General features: G+C 35.5%; 3 protein-coding genes across 3 annotated transcripts; 2 read left to right on the plus strand and 1 right to left on the minus strand.

The window, feature by feature from the left end:
• Window positions 1–213: 213 nt before the first annotated feature.
• On the minus strand, window positions 214–11,932 carry LOC136988041 (dehydrogenase/reductase SDR family member 7). Its single transcript, XM_067285827.1, has 8 exons — window positions 11,559–11,932; window positions 8,475–8,624; window positions 5,461–5,567; window positions 5,194–5,386; window positions 5,073–5,119; window positions 1,160–1,282; window positions 922–1,088; window positions 214–760 (listed from the first exon to the last, which is right to left on the minus strand). Exons 1-8 carry the CDS (start codon window positions 11,680–11,682, stop codon window positions 697–699), a joined length of 975 nt encoding a protein of 324 aa, XP_067141928.1. The 5' UTR covers window positions 11,683–11,932; the 3' UTR covers window positions 214–696.
• A 2,918-nt stretch (window positions 11,933–14,850) lies between these two features.
• On the plus strand, window positions 14,851–23,377 carry Arv1 (ACAT-related protein required for viability 1). Its single transcript, XM_067285909.1, has 7 exons — window positions 14,851–15,006; window positions 15,123–15,215; window positions 22,234–22,353; window positions 22,418–22,574; window positions 22,637–22,709; window positions 22,776–22,930; window positions 22,999–23,377. Exons 2-7 carry the CDS (start codon window positions 15,123–15,125, stop codon window positions 23,100–23,102), a joined length of 702 nt encoding a protein of 233 aa, XP_067142010.1. The 5' UTR covers window positions 14,851–15,006; the 3' UTR covers window positions 23,103–23,377.
• LOC136988078 (uncharacterized) lies at window positions 19,038–20,286 on the plus strand. Its single transcript, XM_067285879.1, has 5 exons — window positions 19,038–19,219; window positions 19,293–19,409; window positions 19,492–19,652; window positions 19,759–20,107; window positions 20,209–20,286. The coding sequence occupies exons 1-5, from the start codon at window positions 19,049–19,051 to the stop codon at window positions 20,284–20,286; spliced, it is 876 nt and encodes a 291-aa protein (XP_067141980.1). The 5' UTR covers window positions 19,038–19,048.
• Window positions 23,378–25,246: the final 1,869 nt, after the last annotated feature.

Consider the following 25,246-nt stretch of genomic DNA (forward strand, 5'->3'; position numbering starts at 1 on the left):
ATTGTTCTGTAACTAAGTTTCAGTTATCCAGTTATTTGGAATCTGTTTACAGTATTATTCCATTAAATAAACTCATTTTAGTACTTTTAGTAATTATAAAATTGTAATTTTTAATATAGTTTAACTTAATGATTCCACAAATTCTACTCCATTTAATCCTAAAGAATCAACTTAAAAATGGAAATAGTGTTAATTAAATGACATACTCAAAAATTTTCTAAATAAATTTTATTATCTTTAATATCAAAAAACACAAGGCACATTTCAGTAAATTTGAATAAAATTGGCAATTTTCAAATATAAATTTCAGAGATAAAAATCACAACATCTTTTAGGCTATAAAATATTAATTATATAAATTTATTGTAGTGTTTTATACATTATTTTATAAAACGTTTTCATACAAACATCTTAGCGTGTGTTTAAACAAACTCTATGCATGATTTAAGTTTATGGGTAATTTGATTACCTGCAAAAGAATTAATTTATGAATCAAACCATGCATGGTACCCATAATCATTGATTATAATTGTTATTTTTGACTGTTGATAGATGAAATTATTTTCATAAAAAATGAGTGAATCAAAGACCATAATCTTGTAGAAAAAGCAGAGTAATTAACATATTACAAATCCACCTTTCACCCTATAATATTCTAAACTTAATAATTAGAAAACTGATGCTGTTTGACTCAAATTAAGATTGTCCTTCTCTCCATGCAGCTGCTCTTTCTTTGGTCACAAATTTCTTCACAAGGAAACTATTTAAAAAATACATTTAATGGTTTATGCATATATAAATACACTCAATCCTGTTTTTGTGCAGTATACCAATTTGATTGAAATTCGTATACTGCACAAATAAAAAATTGCACAAAAACAGGTTTGAGTGTACTATTGGTATCTTTTAAGAATATCTTACCTTCTAAAAAATGTGGGAGTATATTGTGCTAGATAAAAGACAAAAAGGATTGGCTGCAAAGATATCCAGGCTTCGTCGACTCTGTTGGCAATTGCCACGGAAATCAATTGGGCGCATCGCGAGGTGGGCATACGTTTCTCGTTCGATTCCTGTTGTCCTCCAAACGTCTAGCAATAAAATAATAAAATTAAAACAGAAAGTGAACTTTTATAATCTTAAAATGCCCATAAAAACCTACTTCTCCACTTTTTCCAGTGAAAGCTTTTGACAAAAGCGTCTGTGCAAATGTGGGTCCGGGACAGATCATGGTGACGTCGATACCGCCGCTACTCGATTCCGCTCGTAAACATTCGAAGTAACCCTTTAAAAAATTAGAAACCGTTACATTCGATTTTACGGCACAATAATATTCAAAAGTTATAATCTAGAAATTTTTAAATAATGTAATTTACAATTTAGTTATTTAACATTTGAGACAATTAAATATATCTTCTATAGGATATAGGATTTATATATGCAATGGGACTTCACCTCCCTGGCTGCCTATCGCCGTACTCCCAATTCCCTGCTCACTCATTCCCAATATACACTATTCATAACAAAAATTCAATAATATATATATATGTTCATTTGTCTAATTCTGAGTAAGGATTCTGTAATGTAAAGTGTTTGGATCGCTTTCAAAATGCACCCTGAAACTCAAATTAATTGGAAAAACATTCCATTGACATGATTATGTAGTTTGCTTGGCCCACTTGTTTCCAATTGTTAACAAGTTGTTAACAATTGTCCACTTGTTAAAAAAAATTTTGTGACAAACCCTCATGAGAGCCAAGCCCCCTTCTTTTTCTCCCTTCACTCAATCTCCCACGAAGTGGTCAGCCTGACCCTCCCACCTCTGCTCACTTCATTTCCCTCTTGATCCAATCCCTACTCCCACTTGTTTTGTTCAACTCAACCCAAACCCCCATTTGGCTTCTCCCCTTAGGCCAACAACCTTGCCTCATTCTCTTTGGGCGCCCTCATCGTTTTAGAGCTCTGTCGGGCCACAATCTCTTCGCTTTGCTCACTTTCCTTCTCACTTCACTCACTCGATCAAAAATTTCGTGACGATTCACAATTCCCAGTGCTGTAATTTTCTGTTTCTTCAGAACAGAAAAAGTATTGTGACAATTTTAAGCTAAGTATTTTATATATAGAGTAGATGTATATTCCATACACCTACCTCTCTTTTTACACAGTCTATTTTTACACAATTTTGAAATAATGCAGTTGACAAAAGAAAACTGATCCTCTTTTTACACAATCAATTTCTTTTACATGGGAAAAATAGTTTATTTAAAAATTTTTAAAATTGACTTTTTGTTTGAACTGTGTTATTGTTAAAACAGTTACTCGGTTGAGAGACTGGCTTTAAAACTGTGTTTCAAAATCAAGTGTTCATTTATATTTTTTAAGCATAGTACAGCACTGTATGTACTTCAGAGAATACTGTATGTTGATTTTATATTTCCTATGCTATCTTGTGTTTACTATATGTACAGATAAACGTCAATGATAAATGATGATAGAATAATAAGACTCGTGTTTCTTTTCTACATCGCTTACTTTTTCATTTCGTTGAAGTTTTGGATCGTATCGAGCATTTTTCTACGGGACGTACGTACCGTACTTTTTACGCGGCATTCTTCGGAACGTATCCGCCGTGCAAAAAGAGGGATAGGTGTATATAAATAAACAGTATATTATATTATGAAGAATTTGTATACTACTAAAAGAATATTAGCAAAGTATAATTGTTATTAGATTGATGAATATTCAATAAGTCAATATATGTCCTTTGTATCATTCAAACTGGTATAATTATATTTGCCATTATTGCAAGTAGCATTTGCAATAATATTCCCGGTCGTCCAAGTAGAGTACGAGCATTCGGCAATCTCGTCGCGGTTTTCCTTGAGTCGAAGCGACGTTCGCGTCACGTTACGCAATATCGAAATCGATTTCTCTACCGTCCGTAGCAAAGCTACATAACGAATATACTACCTTAATTGTAATGCTGTCTTTTTACTCCCTGCACTAGTTTCAATCAACTCAGGAAAAAATCATAAGAATATATGTTTAGTATAACTTGTCATTTACAAAATATAAATTTCCAAACGATCTGCCAGATTTTTATCTGGCTAAATTATGACTACCTTAATGATTGGAAACAAAGCATAATGGTTAAGCCATCATCTTTTAATAAATTTAATAATATATGGCAAGCGGGAGTTGTGAGTTCGAGTGCCACTCCGGGCCAAACTTTTCTTCCAGAATATTCTAAATTTAAATTAAAAATTAAATTTATTTCTAATTATTAAAATTTATTATTAAGAGATGGTGGCTTAACCTCCTACCTCTAAGCCAAATTTCTTTGGTTTCAGATAAGTAAACTAATCATAATTTAGCCAATAAAAATTCAGCAGATCATTTGGAAATTCTAATGTATCAGGTTGTTATTTACAAAAAAATATGAAACTTTTAAAAAAAGATATATTTTATACAAAAATACAATCACAATTATGAAGTTGTAATTTCTTAAGCTAACATTTATTCTATTACAGCATTTATCCCCAAAAATGAGCAAATAGGCTTAAACATAAACTCAGGTTCTACAGCAGTGGTTGGAAAATATTTTTAATCATTTACCCTTTTATCAGAGCTTTATATATATAAAGCTCTAAAATAAAAATCAGAATTCAAGAAAGTGTGTATGTTTATATATAAAAACATACAGACTTTCCTGAATTCTGATTTTTATGTTTTCTTTAGAAAGCCACTGAAAGTAAACAATTTCCTTAATTCGTCTCCATGAAGATTGGCATAAAAATTTGCAGCTTGTGAATAATTTTAGCGACGTGCACCTAAAACCGTCGACGTATCAAATACGTCTTCGTTCGAATAATTCGTTTTCACAAAAGCACGGGAAACGAGTAAATACACAAAAACGAAAAAAATCACTCCAGGCAAGGCACTCCTTGTCTTTTGAAAAAGAAGCAATTCAATTTATTCAAAGCCTGCTTGTTCAACTATCTGACAATAAGATAGAGACCAAAACCTGACAAAGTTTCGGATTTTTAGAAGAAACTGGAATATCTCGAAAAATTTAGGTTTAAGAAAATATGACCTATTAAAAAGGTATTTATTTTGTTGCATACTATCTATATAATGGCTCAAAAGCATCTCTTATAATTAAAACAAAAACACATTTTGTTCTCTCTCAGATACCACCGATTTTCAAGGTCTCCAAAAATTGTCCCCCACCATCTGCTCCATAAACTTGGTTATAAGCCCCATTTTTCTATCTCTAACACTTTCCAAGGAAAAGAAAAAACTACCAATGCCACCAGTCAATCACTCTGTATATATTAATGGCTCATTTGCCAAATCAATTAACTACACAAAACAAAAGTAAAGAAATTGATCACGTGCATTTTTTTTAAAATTCCTTCCTTTCTACAAATTTAAAGTTTAAATTTGTAGAAAGTCGCATCCCACTTTGGCAATCACTACTCTAGATAATTACAAGATCTGTCAAAACATTTTGTACTTTTAAATCTGATTCTAAACATAATATTTATTTATAGTTTGTGTTAGATAAAAATATCAATTTTTAGACTAATTTTTAATTTTTTAAGATTCTCTGTCAGAATATTTTTAATTTACGCTCTCCTTACCGACAGGAAAACAAGATTACGACGGCAATAAAAATGGTACGTAATAACGATAACTTTTACAAATCACAAATCCGACACTACTTCGATCCATCTCTTAATCACTTAACTGATGAGAGTTAATTGTTATTATTCATACTTAATTCACAGTTGGTGTAGTCAGTTGAGTAAACAACACTTTCATATTTTATAGATTAAAAAAATCAAACTTTGTATGTTCATCACTCTATACTCAGACTTATTGATAATATTACAGAAGTATCATCAATAAATGCTGAAATTTTTGGCAAAAGTAAATAATAATAAAGCTTGTTTATTTTATATGTCATTTGAAAAAATTAAAAAAATGCACCATTAAGGATAAAAATGTTCGATAGAGTAAGATTTTGTAATTTAATAAATTACATTTAAACATTTCGTTGTAATCGCACTTACGTGTAAAGCGTGCTTTGAAGCAGTGTACGAAGCAGACCAAGGAACACCTAAAAATTTAATTATCGGATTTAAAAAATTATTCGAATAAATGTTTTATAAAATGTTACGCCCGCAAAATTACCTAATTTTCCGGTAACGCTGCTCGTCACGACCAAGTGGCCGCCGCCCTTGGCGATAAAATGAGGCAGGACTTTTCTCGTTAAATTTACCGTACCGAAAACGTTAATGTCGAACATGTCTCGATCCACTCGAATTTCGATTTCTTGAAACGACGCTCTCTGCGTACGACCGGCATTATTGACGAGAATGTCGATCTGAAGAAATGGTTATTTTTACGTTAAAATTTGGAATAATTTTACCGTTACGATTTAATTGTAACGTGGCTTACGGTTCCAAAATGATCGAGAACTTTCTTTACGCAGTCTTCGTGAACGGAAAAATCACTTATATTAAAAGGTACTAAAAGAATATCGTCTTCTGTCAGTTTGCCAGAGGCTATTATATAAAATAATAATAATCAAGTTTGGATTAATATATAAAGCTACAATACAAAATGGAAATTAATTTATAATATTTCTAATAAAAATTCATTTGATTCTTTAAATTTGAAAATTAGAACTAAAGAGTATGTTGAAATGAATATTGTAATGTATCTCCTGAAATATAAAGATCCATAGACTTAAATCATTCCCAAAGAAACACAACTTTTGATTTTCTACTGTAAAAATCCATCAAATCTTTGATAAACTCTTCTTAATATAATAGTAGGAGAAGGTCGTCTAGACCGGAAGGGTCTAGTACCGGACAAGCGTTGTTTCTAATATTTGCTACGAGTGACAGAACCCGCGAAGATACCAGCATGTCGGGTGAATAAAGAAAGTTCAGATTTCCGCCATATTTAGTCAATCGGTTGCGTCGTCGACACGTGGCAGAAAATTTGGTAGTTTTAATAGTGTTTCGAGTGAACGAAGACGACTTCCGGTCGTCGTAGCTCGCTCGAAAATGAGAATAAGTTGTTTTTACGTTTATTATAGAAAACAACCTTTATTGTTCTTTAACTCGTAGGCCGGAAATCTCCTTAAGCTTACTAATACGTATGCGGTAACCTATGTTTCGTTTTACGACGTTTCGGGTCGTATCGGACAAGATACGTCGAGGTTCGTACGAGACAGAGGTGTTACGAGTTGTATCGGAAACGGTTTAAAATCGATAAGAATAAACACAAAATACATTTGTCGTTAAAACAAATTGTTAAATTTTCAGACTGATAATTTTTAAATTTTTCTTATTTATACCACTTTCTTCTCATATATTAACTTAGTTTTACAATCCGTAATTTGTACTTTTATAAATTTCTCGATAATAACGCTGCCTAATAATAAAAAGTCGTTTGAAAAACCGAAAGTAATTTTCTTCTCGCAGATTTTTGTCACGTCCGATACAACCCTCCGCATTTGAACTCGGTAAAAATCTAATGACTGTAAAAAGTGTAAAAAAATGATTAATATTTTTATCTTAGAAAAATGAGTTTTAACAAGTGTTTTTATAAGACAACAAAGTTTTGTATGGAATGTAATCTGGACCAATTGAGCCGTAAAATTTTTTTATAATATAGGAAAAGCTTAGGTGTCCGGTACTAGACGACCTTCCCCTATATATGTATATATATATATATATATTAATAAACATTTGTTAACAAGTACCGTATTTTACGGACTATAAGACGCTACAGACTATAAGACACACTTTAATTTTTAAGCATTTTTTTTTTTTTAAAATACATATAAAATACATATAAGATGCTACGGACTATAAGACGCACCTGAATTTTGGAGGCAATTTTTCGAAGAAAAAAATGCGTCTTATAGTCCGTAAAATACGGTAAATTATATATATATGCATCGTCACTTAATGAATGAAACTTTAACATTTTACAAAAAAGCTACTCTATGAAGCAGTATTCGGTTAAAACAAAGCTTAATTAAAGGACAAATAATATACAGTAGAGTGCCGCTAATCCGAACGTCCGCCTAATCCAAACGTGTTTCGGTCAGCAGAGAGAAAATTTTTTTAGCTTGCAAAATATACATTTTTTGTATTTTCCAATTAAATTTAAATGATGTTAATGGTACAAAAAAAGAATTATATTTTTTGTAATACTGTATTAATACTGTACAAAATTAAATAATCAGTGTTTGACATGGCCTATTAAAACAGAAGATCTATACTGTACTTTGTCTGTGTTGTCAAGATCATTTATTACATAATTCTCACTATTTTACATATAAAATGCGTGTTTTCGATATACAGTCAAACCCGTTTTTATGCAGTGGATAGGGACCACATAAAAAAAAACGCATAAAAAAAAATTGCACGAAACTTTACGAATGGCTGTAAAAAATAGTTTTCGCAACACAATTAAAAAAAGTCTCACATAAAAAATAACTCGAAACCGTACGAAATAGAATTTATTGACAACAGATGTCAGCACTTGACTGCATCGTCTGGTCTATCGTCTGTTTTACATATTTTTGTCCAGGTGGTGTTTTGTTGACTTAAAAAATAAATCATTTTATTTTTCGCATATTCATGCAATAATATTACTATAATAAGTTTATTTAGCTATAATAAGTCAACGTGAGACATGACAAATCGCACGAGACTAGTCGCCAACTATACCACACAAATAAAAAATCGCATTAAAAAATCGCACAAAAAAAGACCGCATAAAAACAGGTTTGACTGTATTAGTAAATTACAGTTTACGCTTGTATTTTGATTTTTGCCATCCTTATTTCCGGATCAGTTTACAGAGCTTCGGGCCTGTAAATTGGTCGAAAATGTTTGTTCTATGATTAAAGTTATTGCAGGAAAAGTACAAATGTTTCTTTTTATTTTATTGCGAAATCTCGGGTTATTAAAAAGGAAGTTTTTGAGTCGGTACTTTTGGACTACTTTTTAGAAAATTTTTGGCTACAAAAGCCAAAAACATCTGGCTCGCCGTCATACTCGATACAAAAAATTGGCACTTAAGCAGTTTGAGTTTGACACCCTGCCTTACAACCTTATTCTGAATCTCATTAAAAACTTTTTTAGGACTATAAAATTTATGATAATGTAGTTACTAAAAAGTCAAAAATAGTCAATCATATAATTGTTTTTACTGATTATAATTTGAAAATTTTCCAAGACACAATGTGTATAATTTCTATAACTTATAGGATGATAATGCTTATGTTTTTAACTTAATTTAAAAATTTTCCTTATTTAAACATCAATTTACAACTTAAGGAAAGTCAAGAAAGGTTGTAGAAACAATGACATTTAGACAAGTAGCAATAAATTACAAGGAAATGGAAGAAACATTAACTTTCTCATAATATTTTAAAATTGCATTAATACCTAAACATTGATTTTTTGTTTCTTGTAGCCTTTCTTCGCTGGTTCCTGACAATGCCAACTTCGCTCCGCCGGAAGCCAAACTGTTGGCCACGGCCTGTCCTATTCCGCTGGAAGCACCGGTGATCCAGACCACTTTGCCTTTCAATGAATCTGGAATAATTTAAAAATTATTGTTTTGCTATAAATACCTTAATGTTTAATTATTTATAAAATTAAACTTTAATTTAGAATCTAACAAAATTTTTATTCCAACTCCTTAAATATGTAATCACTTACCAAATCTCTTAAATATATAAACTTATAACATAATTATCTGCTTTTAGATACGATTTTTCTTTAATCACTTTCAAACGCTACAGTTAAATAACACATTTCCTAAACTGTTTGGAAAAAGTATTTTGTTCGATCGACCGGACGGCCGAGGTGTCGGCCTGTCGCTCCGGGAGACCCGAGATCGAATCCGGGCAGTCGAAAACCCTAGGAATCTTTCGGGAGTGGTCCGTCCCGGACGTGCCGGGCCGAGTTCTTTGCCGTCGTAACCCGACCGAACCCGCGACGGGCTCGTAAAAAGGCCCTCTCGGCATCCCTAGGGTAGGAAATCCAAAAACAAAAAGGTTTGTTTTTACGGGATCGTCAAAATCTTGGATTTTATTAAAAATTCCTTACTTTCTGGTTCGTATTCAAAAATGTATTTTAGACTTTATACTTCTCACTAGTCTTCAATATTATAAAAATATATGAATGTAAATATAATGTTATCATCATCTTCAGCTTATTCTACCATTTCTAATTATGGTGTAGCCTCCCTTACATAATTGTCCTCCATTTGTGTCTATGTTTGCCTATCGTTTGCTTCTCTCCACCGCGTTGTGCCCGCTTGTTTCCTTACGTCGTAGTCCCGTCTTAAGTTTGGACGTCCTATGGGTTTCTCGATTCCCCGTGGATACCGCGTCGTAATTATCCCGGACCATCTGTTCTCAGTCCTTCTTGCCAGATATCCTGCCCATTTCCTTTTGAGAGATTTAATTCTGTGGATCACCTCATTTACCTGGGTTTTCTGCCTAATCCACTCTATTTGTTTGTGATCTCTCTCTCGATTACTCCTAGCATGCATCACTCCATTGACCTTTGGGCGACTCGGAGTTTTGATATTATTTCTTTCTTTAGTGTCAAATTTTCACATCCGTAAGTCACGACTGGTAGTACGCATTGGTCGAACGCTCGTTTCTTCGGGCGGATTGGCAATCCGGACACGAAGATTACAGAATTTTGTCCAAACGTCGACCGTGCTAGTTTAATCCTCCCGTTGATTTCTGGAAGTAGTGAGCCAGACAAGTGCGACAACCAATTTGGGAATTTACCCAATTGCCACCACATGGAGTCCAGAGGAATATAAAGACCGGTTCGAACGCGTGCATTTCACCTTTTTCGACTTTTCGTCTCTGTGCGTGCAGCATTTCGACAAGTGTGAATTTTGAACTTTTGTTGGCGAACATCGCCACGTCGGCGATCCAAACACGATCCAAATTCCTCCGGACTCCATCTAGTGGCAATTGGGTAAATTCCCAAATTGGTTGCCACACAAGTAACACCCAAAGTACTACTTGTCCCAGGTATATATATTCATCTACCATTTCTAGTGTGACGTCATTTATTGTTACGTCTTAATCGTCTACCAGTTCATTGTACGCGAGTTCTGTTTTTGCCAAGTTCATTTTAAGGCTAATTTCATTGCTTTAAATCACCGATTAGGCTACTTCTCATAGTTCTGCAGGGTATTTAGTTATCGGAACGATTAGACGGTCAAAGTGTTCTCCATCTATAGATATACCTTTGTTCTTCCGGTCTATTTTACAGAATACGTTTTCTAGGGTTGCCGCGAAGAGCTCGGGCGACATCGAGTCTTCTCGTCGAACGCCTTCGGTAGCAGAAAATTCCGGAGTATCATCATAGATTTTCACTCTAACTTTCGCTTCTCCGTACGCGTCGGCTAGAGTTTCTACGTACGGTTCGTCGACGCCTCGGCCGGTCAAAGCCTCCGTTAACGCTCCGAGACGCACGGAGTCGAAGCCTTTTCAAAGTCGACGAAGGCCGGCGCCGGCCGTATTCGACATTCGTCGGTACGACTTAATAATTCCGGGCGTTCGCGTACGGTCCGTCGTACCGAAACCGCTTCCGAGGCCGGCCCGTTTCCGCGGTCGCGGGGCATCTAACGCGCTTTCTAATTCGGCGTCGCCGATCTTCGTAAATATTTTGCATATAATCGGGAGTAAACTTACGGGTCTATAATTTTTAACGACCTCTTTGCCGCCCTTCTTACAGACAAATATTATATTTGCGCCATTCCAACAATCTAGCACGTGTCTCGATCTTAGGCGTTCTGCATATATATTCGCCAAAATTTTCCACGTCTTTCTATCGGCACATTTCACCATTTCGGCCACGATTCCATCATTTCCGGCTGCCTCACAATTTTTCATAGTTTTGTACGCCGGGTCCGGCGGAAGACATAATGGACACGCTAAAAGAAATCCTCTCGATGCCTACAGGGCAGAGAGTAAAAAAACAGACATTCCAGGACTGACGAGACTATCTGGAATTTGTGCGGGATCTCCGAATGTCCGATATTTCGACAAAGAAGCCCGACAGACACCATTCGAGTCACGTATAGAGGAGACACGGAAGGAAGGCGCAACGAGAGCCGAACGACTGACGAGAGGCGCAACGAGCTCCAATCACAATAAACCAGGTCGTTTACACGACCGAGGTAAACAAGCTATAAATACGCGTCTAAATTTCCGTTTACGCAAATATTTTTTTAAATAAAAAAGAAAGAAGTGTCGAACACGATTTTGTGTTAATAACAATCACATGGCTTTTTCCACCTTTATTTAGTTGAAATAAAGGTGGAAAAAGCCATGTGATTGTTATTAACACGATTTTGTGTTCAACACTTCTAACAACAATACAACACGGTTTGACAACAAATCAATAAAAAAGAAAGATAAATATTACATTTTAACAGGTAATTTTACTCTAGGTTCATCCGTTATTATTTATTTTAGCTCGGACGTATTCACTTACCGACAGATTTTCCATATTTTTCGTAGAAAAGTAAAGTCAAATCGGCATCGGCTTTCTTCACGAACCAAATCAGAAATCCGACGACGGCCACCGCGATTAAAGTAAGACAGAAGAAAGGACACATCTTTCTAACACTACTGTAGCGTCGCTGTTGTTTACGTACCGTTCTCGGTCTCGCCGATAATCGTATATTAACCACCGATGTCTTAGTTTCGAAGATATACCTTTACGGACACGAGAAATCAGTCTCGCGACGAACTTCGTTACTTAATAACGAAGTACCGTGAAGAGAGCAAGCGCCGAACTTCCGTCCAGACTAAACACGATAAAACAGATGTTAAACAACTAGATAAAAATTCTGTGTGACGTAACGTCGAACACGTGGAAAAGTACTGTACGTGTATTGTCCGTGTGCGGGCGGGCGAATACACTGGGAAAAATATTTTTATTTGAATTTAGCAATAACAGGAAGCGTATTCAAATTTAGAGTTATAACAAATGAAAGCTGCAAAATAATTAACGTTTATTAATATTTTGCAGCGTTCGGGTACGATTCGATTGTGTAATTCGCGTTTCGAAGGTCGCTAAAAAAAAGTATTGTTCAAAACATTGCTTAGGCACATTTTAAATATTCATAACTTGATATTTTTTGGGAGAATTCACATATCTTTTTATCATTTTTTTATTGATAAATAAATGCAATGTACAAAATGAAATTGAAAAAAGTGTGCTAATTAAAAGCTAAAAAAGAAATAATATACATAAAAAATCAACCTAATTACTGAAAGAATTTAAGTGTTTAGATTATTTTAAAAATCAATTATGTAATTTTATGCATAAATTTGTTACGCAATGACGAGATGAAAGTTCATACTTGGTATATTCTAGTATTTAGGACATTTATGCAAATTTAGTTTATAATTGTATAATATGTATTTTTCGTTCATTAATAAGTAACTCGAGATGTGTTGTTCCTATTTAAAATGGTAAATTCCTTGTTTCCAGATCAAAAATCAAAAATATTATGTTTGTATTAACTAAAATATATTTATTCTTACAGAAGATTAGGAAGCGCTTATCTCGAAAATTCTGATACGGGTGTTTACCTTAAGACTAAGATGTGATACTTAAATATGATATTGGTTAATTATTTCTATCCAAACGTATCAAAATTTTATAAAGACCATAATCAATTACATAATAATTTACGAAGAAGTTAAACGTATATAGATTACTCCCTTATATGCGATGATTTCGGCAGTGAATCAGAAGAAAAGATTAGCTTTTGCCAAAAAATTTGTGGACAAGCCCCTAGAGTTTTGGAAGCGTGTTATTTGGAGTGACGAGTTGAATCAAGAGTTGCGACATGCTAAAAGACAGAAATTTGTTTGGAGAAAGAAAAATCACGCATTCGATAAAAATAGAACTGTGGGAACAATAAAACACTCGCCTTACATAAAGGTTTGGTGGTGTTTTTCGGGTTTGAAACGGGCAATATTGTTCAAATTCACCATCGCACGAAAGCGGTAGATTACAAACAGATATTTGAAGACAATTTAATGGCATCGGCAAGGAAAATGGAAATTGAAAATAAATTTGTCTTTCGACAAGACGATGATCCCAAACATACAGCATTGCTTCTCAGAAAATATTTCGACGAAAACGATATCAAAATTCTCGAATGACTACCGCAGTCACCGGACTTAAATTTAATAGAACATCTGTGGGACAAATTAGACCGCCGTATTCCTCTTAGCCATAGAAAATCTTTATCATTGTACAAAAGAATTATTAAGGTTTGGTCAGAAATCGGGCAGGATATCATTGGTAAATTAATTAACAGTACGCAAAGTCGACTTTGTGTAATTCGGGACAAAGGTGGTCCAACAAAGTTCTGATTTGACTCTTTCTGAATGTTTTATTTTGTGTCAACTTTGAAATGGTTTTGCCATACAACGCAAATTTACAATTTGTAAAACATACGTAATGTTTTCTTCAAAACTTTTGAAGGATTTAATGAAAAGTTAAGTCTTAAAAGTAAAATTAAGTCTTACCCTGAAGAACTCGCTTCTACTGTACTATTTTAGATGCATTTTTTGTTTTTAACTGCGTTTTAGTACAGTAGACCCCCCTATAACACGGTAGATTACGTTTCGTCATAACACGGTAGATACGTCACTTAAATACATGAGCCAATCACAGCCCGGCACACGGGCTGTGATTGGCTCATGTATTTAAGTGACTCGTACAACACGGATTCATATAACACGGAACGTATCTACCGTGTTATAGAGGGTCTACTGTAGTGTACCTAGTGGGGATGAAAGAAGTGTATTCCTTAACAATGGAAGGTTAAGAGAAAGCGGCGTGCAAGATTTACAGGCGCAGATGCGGTTTTTTGCGTTTTTGCGGGAAATGGAACATATTTTTAGACCCATCTAAAAATTCTCTAATTGGTCTGAAAACAGGGGAACCCAATTCTTGAATTCTGGGTAAGATTGGATATAGTGTAATAATCTTAATCTTCGCTATCGTTACGTATTGCCCGAGCAACGCCGGGCTTATCTGCTAGTTATAGATAAAATGTTAATTTTTCTGTCCTTGGCATAGACGTAACTGATGCCCCATCACACGCATTCCACACGGCTTTCGCTGTATCAAATTCATTTCACGGTATTTATTAACTTTAGCAATTGCCTTCTTAACCAGGAATAACGATTTTATTATCGAATCCTGTTTAAAAAAGTGGAAAATTAAATGGCAGCCTTAATATTTTCGATTAAATCGGCTTCACCATTTCTAAAATCCTCGTCTTCCAATTTAATTTTAATTATGGCAAATATTTAAAATTCAATGTATTAAAAATTAAAAATAATATGTAATTTTAAAAAGTAAAAATTATTTAATAATAATTTTAAAAATTGTGAGTCGTCATATTTTTATTCTAGTGGAGAAAAAACATTTTTCTCCACTAGAGGTACTAATGAAAGAAGATGGCGCCGCCCGTGACAAAATCGTTTTCTACTGATGTTTGAAAAGAGACGATACATTTAATAATTTGTAGCTATTTAAATGGTCTGTTGTTATATATAATCCGAGAATCACGTAAAATTTCACTTATACTTTGATTTTTCTGCTTAAAAATGTCAAATTTTGGTGTTTAAATGATTAAATGTTCGTTATTATCGAAGGCCGAGTAAGAGTTGAGATAGCATTCTCGAGTTAAATATTAATTTAAAATAGATATGTTAATGCTAATTTGTTAGATACAACACTAGATTAGCTTAATGCATTAAAGTTCTATTTGACGTTAATTATTTAGCCGTTTCATCTTACAAGTTTCGACCGGTGTTTCGCAAAATACTTCTTAATGATATATTTTGGCATTTTAAAGAGTATTTGAGGCTGTTGTATAACAAGATATTACAGCATCTACCCTACAATATAGGTAATTTAATCTACAAAGTTTAAATAAATAATTTATATATTCTAAATGTTAATAAACTGAAATTTTTGAAATAATTACGTATAAAATTGATTATTCTTTTAATGTACTATATTTAGATGGAACATAATTACGTCTGCATCCACTGTGGAAAACAGGCACCCGCTCTGTATAGAGAATACACTAAAGAATTGCTTAAAATGTGCCATTGCGTAAGTAATTTGCAAAAATAAAACACATTTTTAATTAGTTTTAATGCCTAAGTTTAATAAGATTTATTACGTCGCAGTTGTAAATGGGGGGGGAACCCCCCCAAATTGTAGACCCCCCCTGTGCGATCAAATAATGTCTAATGAACCACACCCCTACGGGCGACCCTTCGCGAGATATAGCCCCCCCAAAATCGGGCCGCGCGATGATCGCGGCGCGCGTCGCTCTGCTAACGCGCGTCGCACTGCAAACGCGCGTCGCTCTGCTAACTCGCGGCGAAGACTCGCTTTTAAGTATGTAGCACACACGACTAGCGTACGTCATTTCCGGTCACGTGACTTCGCTTTCGTACCTATGGTGTCTCGTACGAGGTACCAGTCACGTGACTCCTATATAACTTTTTAAAATATACATGTTTAGGTAAAATGGAATATACAAAATAGTTTATTTATAGTATAATTAACTTTTATATAATAATTTAATAAATAGTAAAAAGTGATGATTAATTTTAATTAAATAGTAATATTTTTCATGTAAGAAATGTTAATACTATTTATTTCCACTTCAGAATCTATCCTGATATGTCATCTATGCTAGTAATAAAAACTTCACTACCGACAGTAAATTAAAGAAATGTGATGGCAACGACCAAGACGATCTTCTCGAAATAGTTGTTGAACTATACTGTATATCAATAAGAGAAAAAACCACCATTTGTTTGACGATAGACGATAGAGTTTACAAGACGGGAAAAGACGATGTTTCTCATCCCTCTTTGGCTACACGTGACACGTGGCCGCAACAAATGTATATTAAAATCTAAACAAAAGTGCAATAAATTGCCTCGATCGTCGTCGAGCGCGACATTTGATATAAACAATATCAAGACTGTTTACTATTTTGTAGAAATTATTGTCAGTTAGATGCTAATTGATGGGTGAGAGCTGTCATCAGACAAACTTCCCGATTGCACGTGGTCCGTACTAGCTAGATCTAGACACTAGCCCGACTAACAGGTGCGCGTACAAATCATCGACAGTATGACAGTTCTCACTCCTCAAAAATGGTATAAAAGGGGCTCGCACCCAATTGTCGGGGCGGCGTCCGAACAAGCTGACAACGGCTGGTCAACACCATCAACTCCGTTCACTCTACGCATCTAGGCAAAGACGAACAGCGAGGTAAACTTAGATTTATTTACTTAAAACCTTTCTCTCTCTCCCCCTCCATTGACCGCGAGTTAGTTATATCTAATTCGGAAATTAAAAAGGGATTAGTTCCCTTAAATGCCTCGAATGCCGACATCTCTCCTCCAACGTCCTATTTTATATTTCTCTTTGTATGTTACCATTTAGTTAATGTTTTCATTAAATTTATTTGATAAATTAAGTGGGTGATTACTTGTATATCGCCGACACCTTATCGACTTATCCGCGGGTTAAGCTTTGATGCTTAACCCCCGATACTCACAGAAAGAAAGAATCGTTTATTAAAAAGAAACGAATAAAACTTTACAATATATGGAAATCGTATTTTAAAAATTGTAATAACAATAGAATATTTTAAAAAGTGTGTACATGATTTCTTTTAAATCTGTTTTTATGTAAAACTTAATTTGTATGTATTATTAAAAATCTTTATTTTTGGATTAAAAGAAAGTTGTTTGATGGTTAGTGGATTTTTCTTATTTATTTGTCAATCCATCACAAAGAACCAGCCGAAAAGAAAGGTGAGGAGCTGCTAATTCATTTTAAGATACTGTATATAAAATTAATATGGGTATGTGTTAGATAAAAGAGTATAGATTACGTTTATTACTGATCACATGTGATTTTGTTTGAGAGAACTAATCGTGCGTTCATTAAATTAATACTTTATTTTGATCAAAAGTTACTGGCGGGACATGAACATATATACATAGATAAATTCGAACTATCCGATCAATTTTCTCTCGCGCCAAAACAAGTTATTTTTACGCGGATTAAGCGATCATTCATAATTTTTTCGTTTTCATTTGTATTTAAAGAGTGATGTATAGGCCTATTGATATTTGTAATTGCGAAATAATTTTGGTAGCTTTTTTGCAACGCGAAGGATTGATTTCAGATATAGAAAAACGTGCGCAATGCAGAAACGAGTATAAGTTTGTGAAAAATAGACAAAATATTTTCCGTGTACAATTTGCATTAAATTTTATGGAAAAAAAGCCCAATATTTCGGACCTACCTAACCTAACCTATCCAATGGTCGGATGCCGAGCGGTCAAGGAGTGCATTTTTTTATTCCTTTGCGCCAGCGGCATATGTTTAAGTTTAAACATTCTTGCGGAACGCGTTCCTAAATTCCTGTCGGAGTGGGTGCCGACTACTGCTACAAGCGGCCATCTTTGCCGCTTGTAGCAGTAGTTTATGGTGGAAAGCAACATGGAGTTCTCCTTGCGCGGACAGTTTCGTTTCGGGGTCCATTACGTGGTTTTATGAATGAAAATTTAGAAGTTGTGAATGCGCAAGTTAGTAAACGCCGTGATGTAAGTATCTTCTCGAATTTTTTCGAATGGACCCGAAAATCTCCATGAAATTATTCGGGAGGTGGCCCTTCAGGATATGTCAGGTCCCGTTCCTCATCAACCCGATCGCCCCGTTGTGGGCATGGTCAAACTTATAATGGGCTTGCTAAAAGAGGCCCCTCTTAGTGCCCACGGGGCGGAAATAGTTAGAAAAAACCCTTATCCTTACCCAACGCAACTTACTAAGTCTCTTAAGTTCAAAATGAAGACTCTGAAGTTAAAAATGAGTCACCCAGCCCACAAATGACTCTCTTTGACAAGATAAAATTGACATCAATTGGAAATACATCTTAAAAAATTTCAGATATATTTTTTTCCTAATGTTAACTTTAAGAATTTCATTAGTAACTTATTTCATTAGCAAAAGTGCATAGATACAAAATAATTCATATTTATGTTTGGGCTACAAATAGTTCAATTCGGCTATTTTTAAAGCACAACTGTTACTTTATAATCCAGATCTGGCAACATTGTATATCAGTCCTTATCATTTCAAACATGCCTTTGAACATGATGCCAGAACAAATTTCGGAGAATCCCGTCGTGGATACCGAAGAGATTTTTAATCGATTAACTTGTTTTAATTTTGCAGCGTACTTCCCCAACGAACTTGCCGCCGAGAAATTTTGCCACATGGTGGGACTTGTGCCCCATCCGGACCTGACCGGCTTTGTACCGTCGTGTTCTAAGTGTGGAGGTAAAATTTCCTTGATTTCCTCCTGTACAAAAGTGCCGTACGCAAGTATCTGTTAGCTAATTCAATTTGTCGTATTTTTCAGGCGCGATGAGGAAAGAGCCGGCACCAGCGGAGAGGTTTGGATTTGTCTACCGCTGCGAAAAACTATCGCAAAGAAAAAAAATGCGTAGGCGGACAGGTGGCTTTGTCTGGCGGCCCATGTGCAGTGGTAGCCTCTCTTGTACAAAGAATACATTTTTTGAAGGCGCTCAGCTTTCTGCTCAAGAGGTATAATATCGTTGCAGTATGCCATATTTTGGATATATTATATTTTTCGTATTTCTTCTTTCTTTGTTCCTTTGTTCTTTTGTCTTTCGCCATTCTGGAATGATCCTGTTTAACCCTACCCTTGGGAGTTGATGACTCACATCTAAGACAATAGAAAGTAAGTAGCCGTAAGGGGTTTAACAGGGTCGGGGGAGAACACCCACAAAATCGGCGGTTTCACGTCACGTTACGTGTTTCTCTAATTCGATCGTAAAGATGATGTATGTTTTGAGATAATTTATTTTTTTTGTATTTAACAGGTGCTTATGATTATATTCTCATGGGTCCTGAAGCTGCCGGTCACCGACGCCGCCTCACAATGCGGCGTGTCACGTCAAACAGCGGTAGACTGGTATAACTTCTGCCGGGAAATTGCGGAGATTTTCGTCTCGAACAATCAAAATCACCAGCTTGGCGGTAAAGGCCTGCACGTCGAGGTGACGATCGATCCAAGTTTCTGACTTCGCCGATATACCGTCTATGTCTATATACATATGTTTTTCTTTTCAGATTGATGAAACTTTTACTAGAAGAAGAAAGTACAACCGCGGGCGCATAACCAAAGGCACCCAAATAACTATATTTGGTGCCTATTGTCGGGAAACGAAAGAAGTTATGTACTGGCATGTAAGTAGTAACGAAACATTATTTCCTGTTATTATTTACTTTTAGTGGAAGTTTTGTGTTATATTTTCTCGTATTCTTTCAGGTGGAGAACAAAAGCAGGCGCGTTCTTTGGAGCTACATGTCCAGATACATAGCTCCTGGTTCCATAGTGCTTTCCGACAGCGCGCCCCAATATCGCGGCTGTACGACGATGGGCTTCTCGGAACATAAGACCGTGAATCACAGCCAGCAGGGCCCCGGGAGGTAAGGAGGATGATACTGTGCTATGTGTTAAGTGAAAAAAAAAGAAATGAATGAGCGTTTTGAGAAGGATACCGAAAAGTGACATTTTTCTTTTTTCTTCTCGTAGATTCGTCAACAGCGAAGATTCTGAGGCCCACACTCAAAACATCGAGTGTAGACATCGCTGGCTGAAGAGGTCCATCAAGTCCCTCCGCACGGACAGGAGCTTGCAGAGTTACACGTGCAGCTACGTATACAGAACGCGGTTCCTGTCTAAGTTGCCAACAACAGCGGCAAAATTCCGGCAGTTTGTTGAGCATATCGCAGCCGTCTACCCAGGTCCCGGTCGCCAGGGTCTCCAACTCCTGACGATCGGTGTGCCCGCGGACCAAGATCTGCCGCCTGACGAGCCATATAGCGATATCCACGTGCCCGACAGCGACGAAGAGGAACAGCTGGAGGATGAAGACCGCCCAGTGAGTAGTGAAGCTTGTGTACCGAAGCTTGTGTAGTGAAGTGCGCGTGACCGAAGGATACTTCTTTGCGGATTTGAAACCTGGATTATGTGATTTTTCAGGCATCGGACGCAACCAACACCTTTGTCGTCGACCAGAAAGATCAAGCGGAAGCTGGGACCAGCGGCTGTGCATCGTAACCAAGATGTCGCCAGATAGCGAGAGGACAGCGCCTCCTCTTGCGGGAGACGCAGGGGAGGCGCTGTGAGGGTGAGTGTCTGTTTTCTTCTCTTTTTACATCGGCAGTTAAGCTTAGTTCATACTGAGCGTGATTCGTTGGCGAATGCGAAAAGCAGAGCGAATAACACGTCAGACATGACGTCGTTTCCGGCGAATTTTACCATTTCGTGAATCGCTTCGAAGTTCGGAACAGTTGAGGTTTTTCGTTAGCGAAAAAATTTCGCCACCACTCGTATTCCCGCTAGTTGTCACGTGGTTCTTGTTTTCAAGATGGCTACAGAAACTTCCTAAGCAATAGAGTAAATGTTGTAATTACGGAATTTTAATATTCCTCTCACCCAGCATCGTTTTCTTTTCGACGTATCTTTCTTTCTCAATAAATAAACAAACGTGGTTAACGACGGAATATCGGAAACGGCCATTTTGTTTTTCGACATGTTTTTGCTTGCTTGCAAATGATAGGCTGGGTAAAAATCGGGTACTTTTCGCATTGGCTTTCGATATTCGCTCAGTGTGAACTAAACTATAAGTCGGATTTGAAACTTGGATTATAAGTTTTCAGACAACATCGGGCGCCATCAGCACTTTCGTCAACGATCCCCAGGACCGGGCCGAGGCGGGAACCAGCGACCTCTCGATCACATCACGAAGAGGCTATGCGTCGCAAGCTAGCGAAAAGACGTCGCGGGATACGCAAGAGGAGTTGCTTTTGAAGGTTAGTGTAGAATCTGTTTTTTTCGCCTTTTACATCGGCAGTTAGAATGTGTGATTCTTTTCGGTTAGCAGCGCGCCAGTCAATTGACGTGATCTAACTTACGTGTATTGGGTTCATAATCAGTTCAGAGAGAATTACCCAAATGGGTAAGCCGGAAATGGTTAGTGAGTTTACGAGCGGTTACAGTCGCGCGCGATACTCAGCAGAGCGACGCGCGTCGCGACCTCGCGCGCGATACTCAGCAGAGCGACGCGCGTCGCGACCTCGCGCGCAACCCGATTTTGAGGGTAAATAAAAATGCGTATTATTTTCGTTAAAGTTGGTAAAGTTATTTATTAATAATTATCGACGTTATTAAAATATTAATATAGCAATAAATGGTTGGTACTCAAAACTAACGAATAAATTATTGCTTTAAGTAATCTTTATAACGGAAACTAAAATCGTATCAATATTTTAATTTATTTTATTATATTATATACTATAATTAATATTAATGATCGAAATATAGGACTTTACGGAATGTTTTGTTTAGTTTAGTTTAGTTACTTTAGATGTTTAGTTTAAGTCGTTCCGATCGCTTACTTTACTCACATCGGTCGCCTAAGTGGTATTAAAGGTGGCAACGAGGTTACTCTCGCTCGTTTATATTGATTTCGTTTCGATGATTAATTGGTAAGGAGAGGGCGAGAACCGACCCAAATTGTAGACCCCCTGTGCGATGAAACAAACAAATTTTTGGTATATGTAGGTGTCACGTGACCGGAAGTGACGTAGGTATAGCCCTCACCACCCGATCGGCCGATCGCGCGCGGCCCGATTTTGGGGGGGCTATATCTCGCGAAGGGTCGCCCGTAGGGGTGTGGTTCATTAGACATTATTTGATGCAAATGTGCCATTGCGTAAGTAATTTGCAAAAATAAAACACATTTTTAATTAGTTTTAATGCCTAAGTTTAATAAGATTTATTACGTCGCAGTTTAAATTAATATGTATTTTTCAAATGAACAATATGAGATTTGAAGCTGCAATCTAACAAAGTTTTATAATTTACAATAACTGAATTTCTCATTTTCTGAAGTAAAATGTAACATTTGATGCCAAAAGCATTGATTTTGTCATCCATTTCTTTTATAGTTATTTCTAATAAAATTTGAAGTTTAATAGGAAAATGTGATTTGACGTTTTCAAGGAAAACTGCAAGATGATCGTCGACGGTTACGTCGAAACGGAAGCTTCCATAATATTAATCGACGCGGTCCTTCAGAGAAAACGAGCTTACAGGCACATCCTTTTCAACGCCGAGATTAAAGTAGGTATTTTTGAAGGATTTGGACAATTTTAACCGTTTAAATCTCGTCGCGACGTTCTTTCAGTTTGTGTGGAAGCTGGCAATAGTATTTTTGCTATGCGACGCTTATCAAAAGTGGATTTTGGACAGGGCGGTGCCTTGGAATTTCGATAACTCCGACGGCTTCATTTACTTAGAACTAGAATGGAATTTCTATTTTGCGTGTTTAAAAGCCACGATAGGTAATTTAATTAACTTTCTCTGGTGGTAATTTGATCGATTAATCTTAAAATTTTATTTGCAGAAAATTTGCTCTTTCTATTTTTTGTTGTATTATTTATATTTATTATATACAAGAAAAGAATATCCAAGAAAAAGTAAATACTCTTTAAATGTTATAATTAACAAACTTTCAATAGTAGTAAAAGATACGTACATTTTAGGAATTCCACGACTAATTTATTGAACGGTCTCGTAATATTTAGTTACGGAAAAGTATTTTACTTGCCGGCCGTTCTCTGGGGCATGCACGGCGGCACGACTACGGATTTTCTGATAACCGCTTTCGTACTGATTTCGGAAATTCAAGCGTGCATAGGTAATCCGATTACGTTAAAATTTATATTTCGTTTGGAAACTTATCTTATAAAACGATCGTCTTTCCAGTTACCGTCGAAATACCGAAAGTATTTGCCACCGCAATCGTCGTGTTTAGTTACGTCTTACATCGAGCCGTCGCCTTGGCCGTGTATAAAAACATTCACAATTAATTTGTGTGTAAAAGCTCGTATTTTTAAAGCATAAATACACAATTTGTATTACAATTGTATTTATTATACATATTTGGTCCCCGAAGGAGAATCTTTATAATTAAATTTGACATTTTATAGTACACACAATTGATGTATACATTTTTTTTATAAAAACAATAAAATTTAATAAACAGTTTATAAAATCAATTTAAAATATTGTGGGAAGACTACATTTCAATTTGTTTTGCTTTCTGATGATAACGAAATGTAATCAACAGCTTAAATTCACAAAGTGCATTGGAACATAATTTAAAAGTTCAATATAAAAAATGTTGCATTTCTGTCGTAGTTATTATTTTAATTTTTGATATAAGTTTTTTCGGTATTTTTATAAGAAATATGTTTGATACTTTTTAACATTGAGAATTATTTGCATATTTTGCAAATTTAAGGCAAGTTTTATTCGTTTAGTTTCTTGATTATATATTATAGATCTTGAATTTGCATATTTCAAAATTCTAAAATTAATTTTATATAATAACCTTCAAATTACTTGGAAGAATTATAACGGACAGGTGCAAATTGCCAATTGTTGTCGTGTGCTTTCAATAAATTTGTTAAACGGAGAAGTAAAACTAAACTGCATATCGTAACATTCAGACTGACAAATTTTGTGCAGTAAGTATAATGATTATCGTCGTCTTCACTTTATTATCTAGAACGCTACGAAGATTAATAATAATCGTCGCTTAAGATATACGAGGTAGCATTCGAAAGTTCCGGGACGATATCCACAAGTCCAGAAATTGTTCTAGTTATAATGCTGAAATACATCTTCCTTCAAAATAAGCCTCCCTCACAATACACTTCTGCCAGCAGGTGTAGAGGTTGTGGAAGCCTTCTAGAACCCTCTGCAATGCCCTCCAGTTTGACCGGTGTTGCAACCTTCAAAATGTTTTTGTCGGTGCGAGCTGTTGCCGGTTTGCCCGCCATGTTTGTCCTCTTTGACCTCTCCCCTGCCCTTCTTGAACCGTAGATGCCAACCGAAGACTTTTGACTGCAAGTTTTTATCGTCGTAAACCTGCTTCGACCTGTAGGTTTCCATTGGATCTTTGCACAAACGAAAGCAAAATTTGTTAATGAGCTGCTTGATATTTCACTAATCGCAGAGCATTCTGCTCCTTGCTCGCGATACCTGCACGCATTGCGGCGATCGCTCTATCCGTTCGGACGAAACCAAACGGGTCGAGCGTTTATGTCGTAAACCAAAGAATCGCCGTGACCGTAGTATATGCACGTTCCCGTAAGGAACCGGTCCCAGAACTTTTGGATTCTACCTCGTATTTGTTTAGTTATAGACAAATACAAAAACAGCTGTAGCAAAAGTAGTGCGTGTTGAAAATACAAAAGTATTAATACCTACTGTTCTGTTTGTAAATTTATATACTATTTGATGCAATTTTCATCACAGTTCCTCTTTTAATTACATAATCTTCCAAGTAAATTGAATATAACTATACAAAAACTTGCATACTCACAACCTAAATTCTATTAATATAACATGAGCATTGCACAAATTTTATTATTTTTCAATCATTTGTACTTTCTAAAAGAATTATATTAATGAATTTTTGATATTAAGAACATGAGTTTTATATACAAAATGATTTTTATGAAAAAACTCAATTTTGATCAAATCTGAATACAATATTTACATTTAATGCAGCACATTTTATAATTCTAAAATATACATGCACATTATTATAGAGTAAATAGTAATCTTGTTTATTTTTTGCAGAGATTAAAATTTATTATAGATATAAAAAATAGTTTTGAAGTGTTTGGATTCTGACAATATATAAAAATAGAATATGTACAATAACTTGCTTACGGAAATTTTTATACATGGTGTACTATTTTGTTAAATAGTATTAGTCTAATATTTTGGTAAAATGTATTTGGCATTCTTCCCAGAAATATATAGGCACTTTATGGTTTTAAAATTTGAATTCGTGTGGTATAAGGATCGTGTCTAACGACTTGGAGACCGTGCAAGTCATTAGAGACTAGTGAATAGGAACCGAACTTAACTTTTATTTGACTTAGTAATGATTTTGTTGGTTCACACAGCCAATTTCCATACACTTTAGAAGTGGAACAAT

This window comes from Centruroides vittatus, unplaced genomic scaffold (assembly GCF_030686945.1).
Source record: "Centruroides vittatus isolate TY-2023 unplaced genomic scaffold, ASM3068694v2 scaffold_3046, whole genome shotgun sequence".
Lineage (NCBI taxonomy): Eukaryota > Metazoa > Arthropoda > Arachnida > Scorpiones > Buthidae > Centruroides > Centruroides vittatus.

What these genes read in the sequence shown, in the direction of transcription:
- LOC136988041 (XM_067285827.1), bottom strand. Translation starts at nt 11,682, where the DNA reads ATGTGTCCTTTCTTCTGTCTTACTTTAATCGCGGTGGCCGTCGTCGGA. An exon ending in AAAATATGGAAAATCTGTCG is followed by an intron (nt 8,625 to 11,558) that starts GTAAGTGAATAC and finishes AAATTATTCCAG; the next exon opens with ATTCATTGAAAGGCAAAGTG. An exon ending in ACTCCCACATTTTTTAGAAG is followed by an intron (nt 761 to 921) that starts GTAAGATATTCT and finishes TTTTTTAAATAG; the next exon opens with TTTCCTTGTGAAGAAATTTG.
- Arv1 (XM_067285909.1), top strand. Translation starts at nt 15,123, where the DNA reads ATGGAACATAATTACGTCTGCATCCACTGTGGAAAACAGGCACCCGCT. An exon ending in TGCTTAAAATGTGCCATTGC is followed by an intron (nt 15,216 to 22,233) that starts GTAAGTAATTTG and finishes GACGTTTTCAAG; the next exon opens with GAAAACTGCAAGATGATCGT. An exon ending in AAAAGAATATCCAAGAAAAA is followed by an intron (nt 22,710 to 22,775) that starts GTAAATACTCTT and finishes CGTACATTTTAG; the next exon opens with GAATTCCACGACTAATTTAT.
- LOC136988078 (XM_067285879.1), top strand. Translation starts at nt 19,049, where the DNA reads ATGATTATATTCTCATGGGTCCTGAAGCTGCCGGTCACCGACGCCGCC. An exon ending in GTAAAGGCCTGCACGTCGAG is followed by an intron (nt 19,220 to 19,292) that starts GTGACGATCGAT and finishes TTTTCTTTTCAG; the next exon opens with ATTGATGAAACTTTTACTAG. An exon ending in TGGAGGATGAAGACCGCCCA is followed by an intron (nt 20,108 to 20,208) that starts GTGAGTAGTGAA and finishes GTGATTTTTCAG; the next exon opens with GCATCGGACGCAACCAACAC.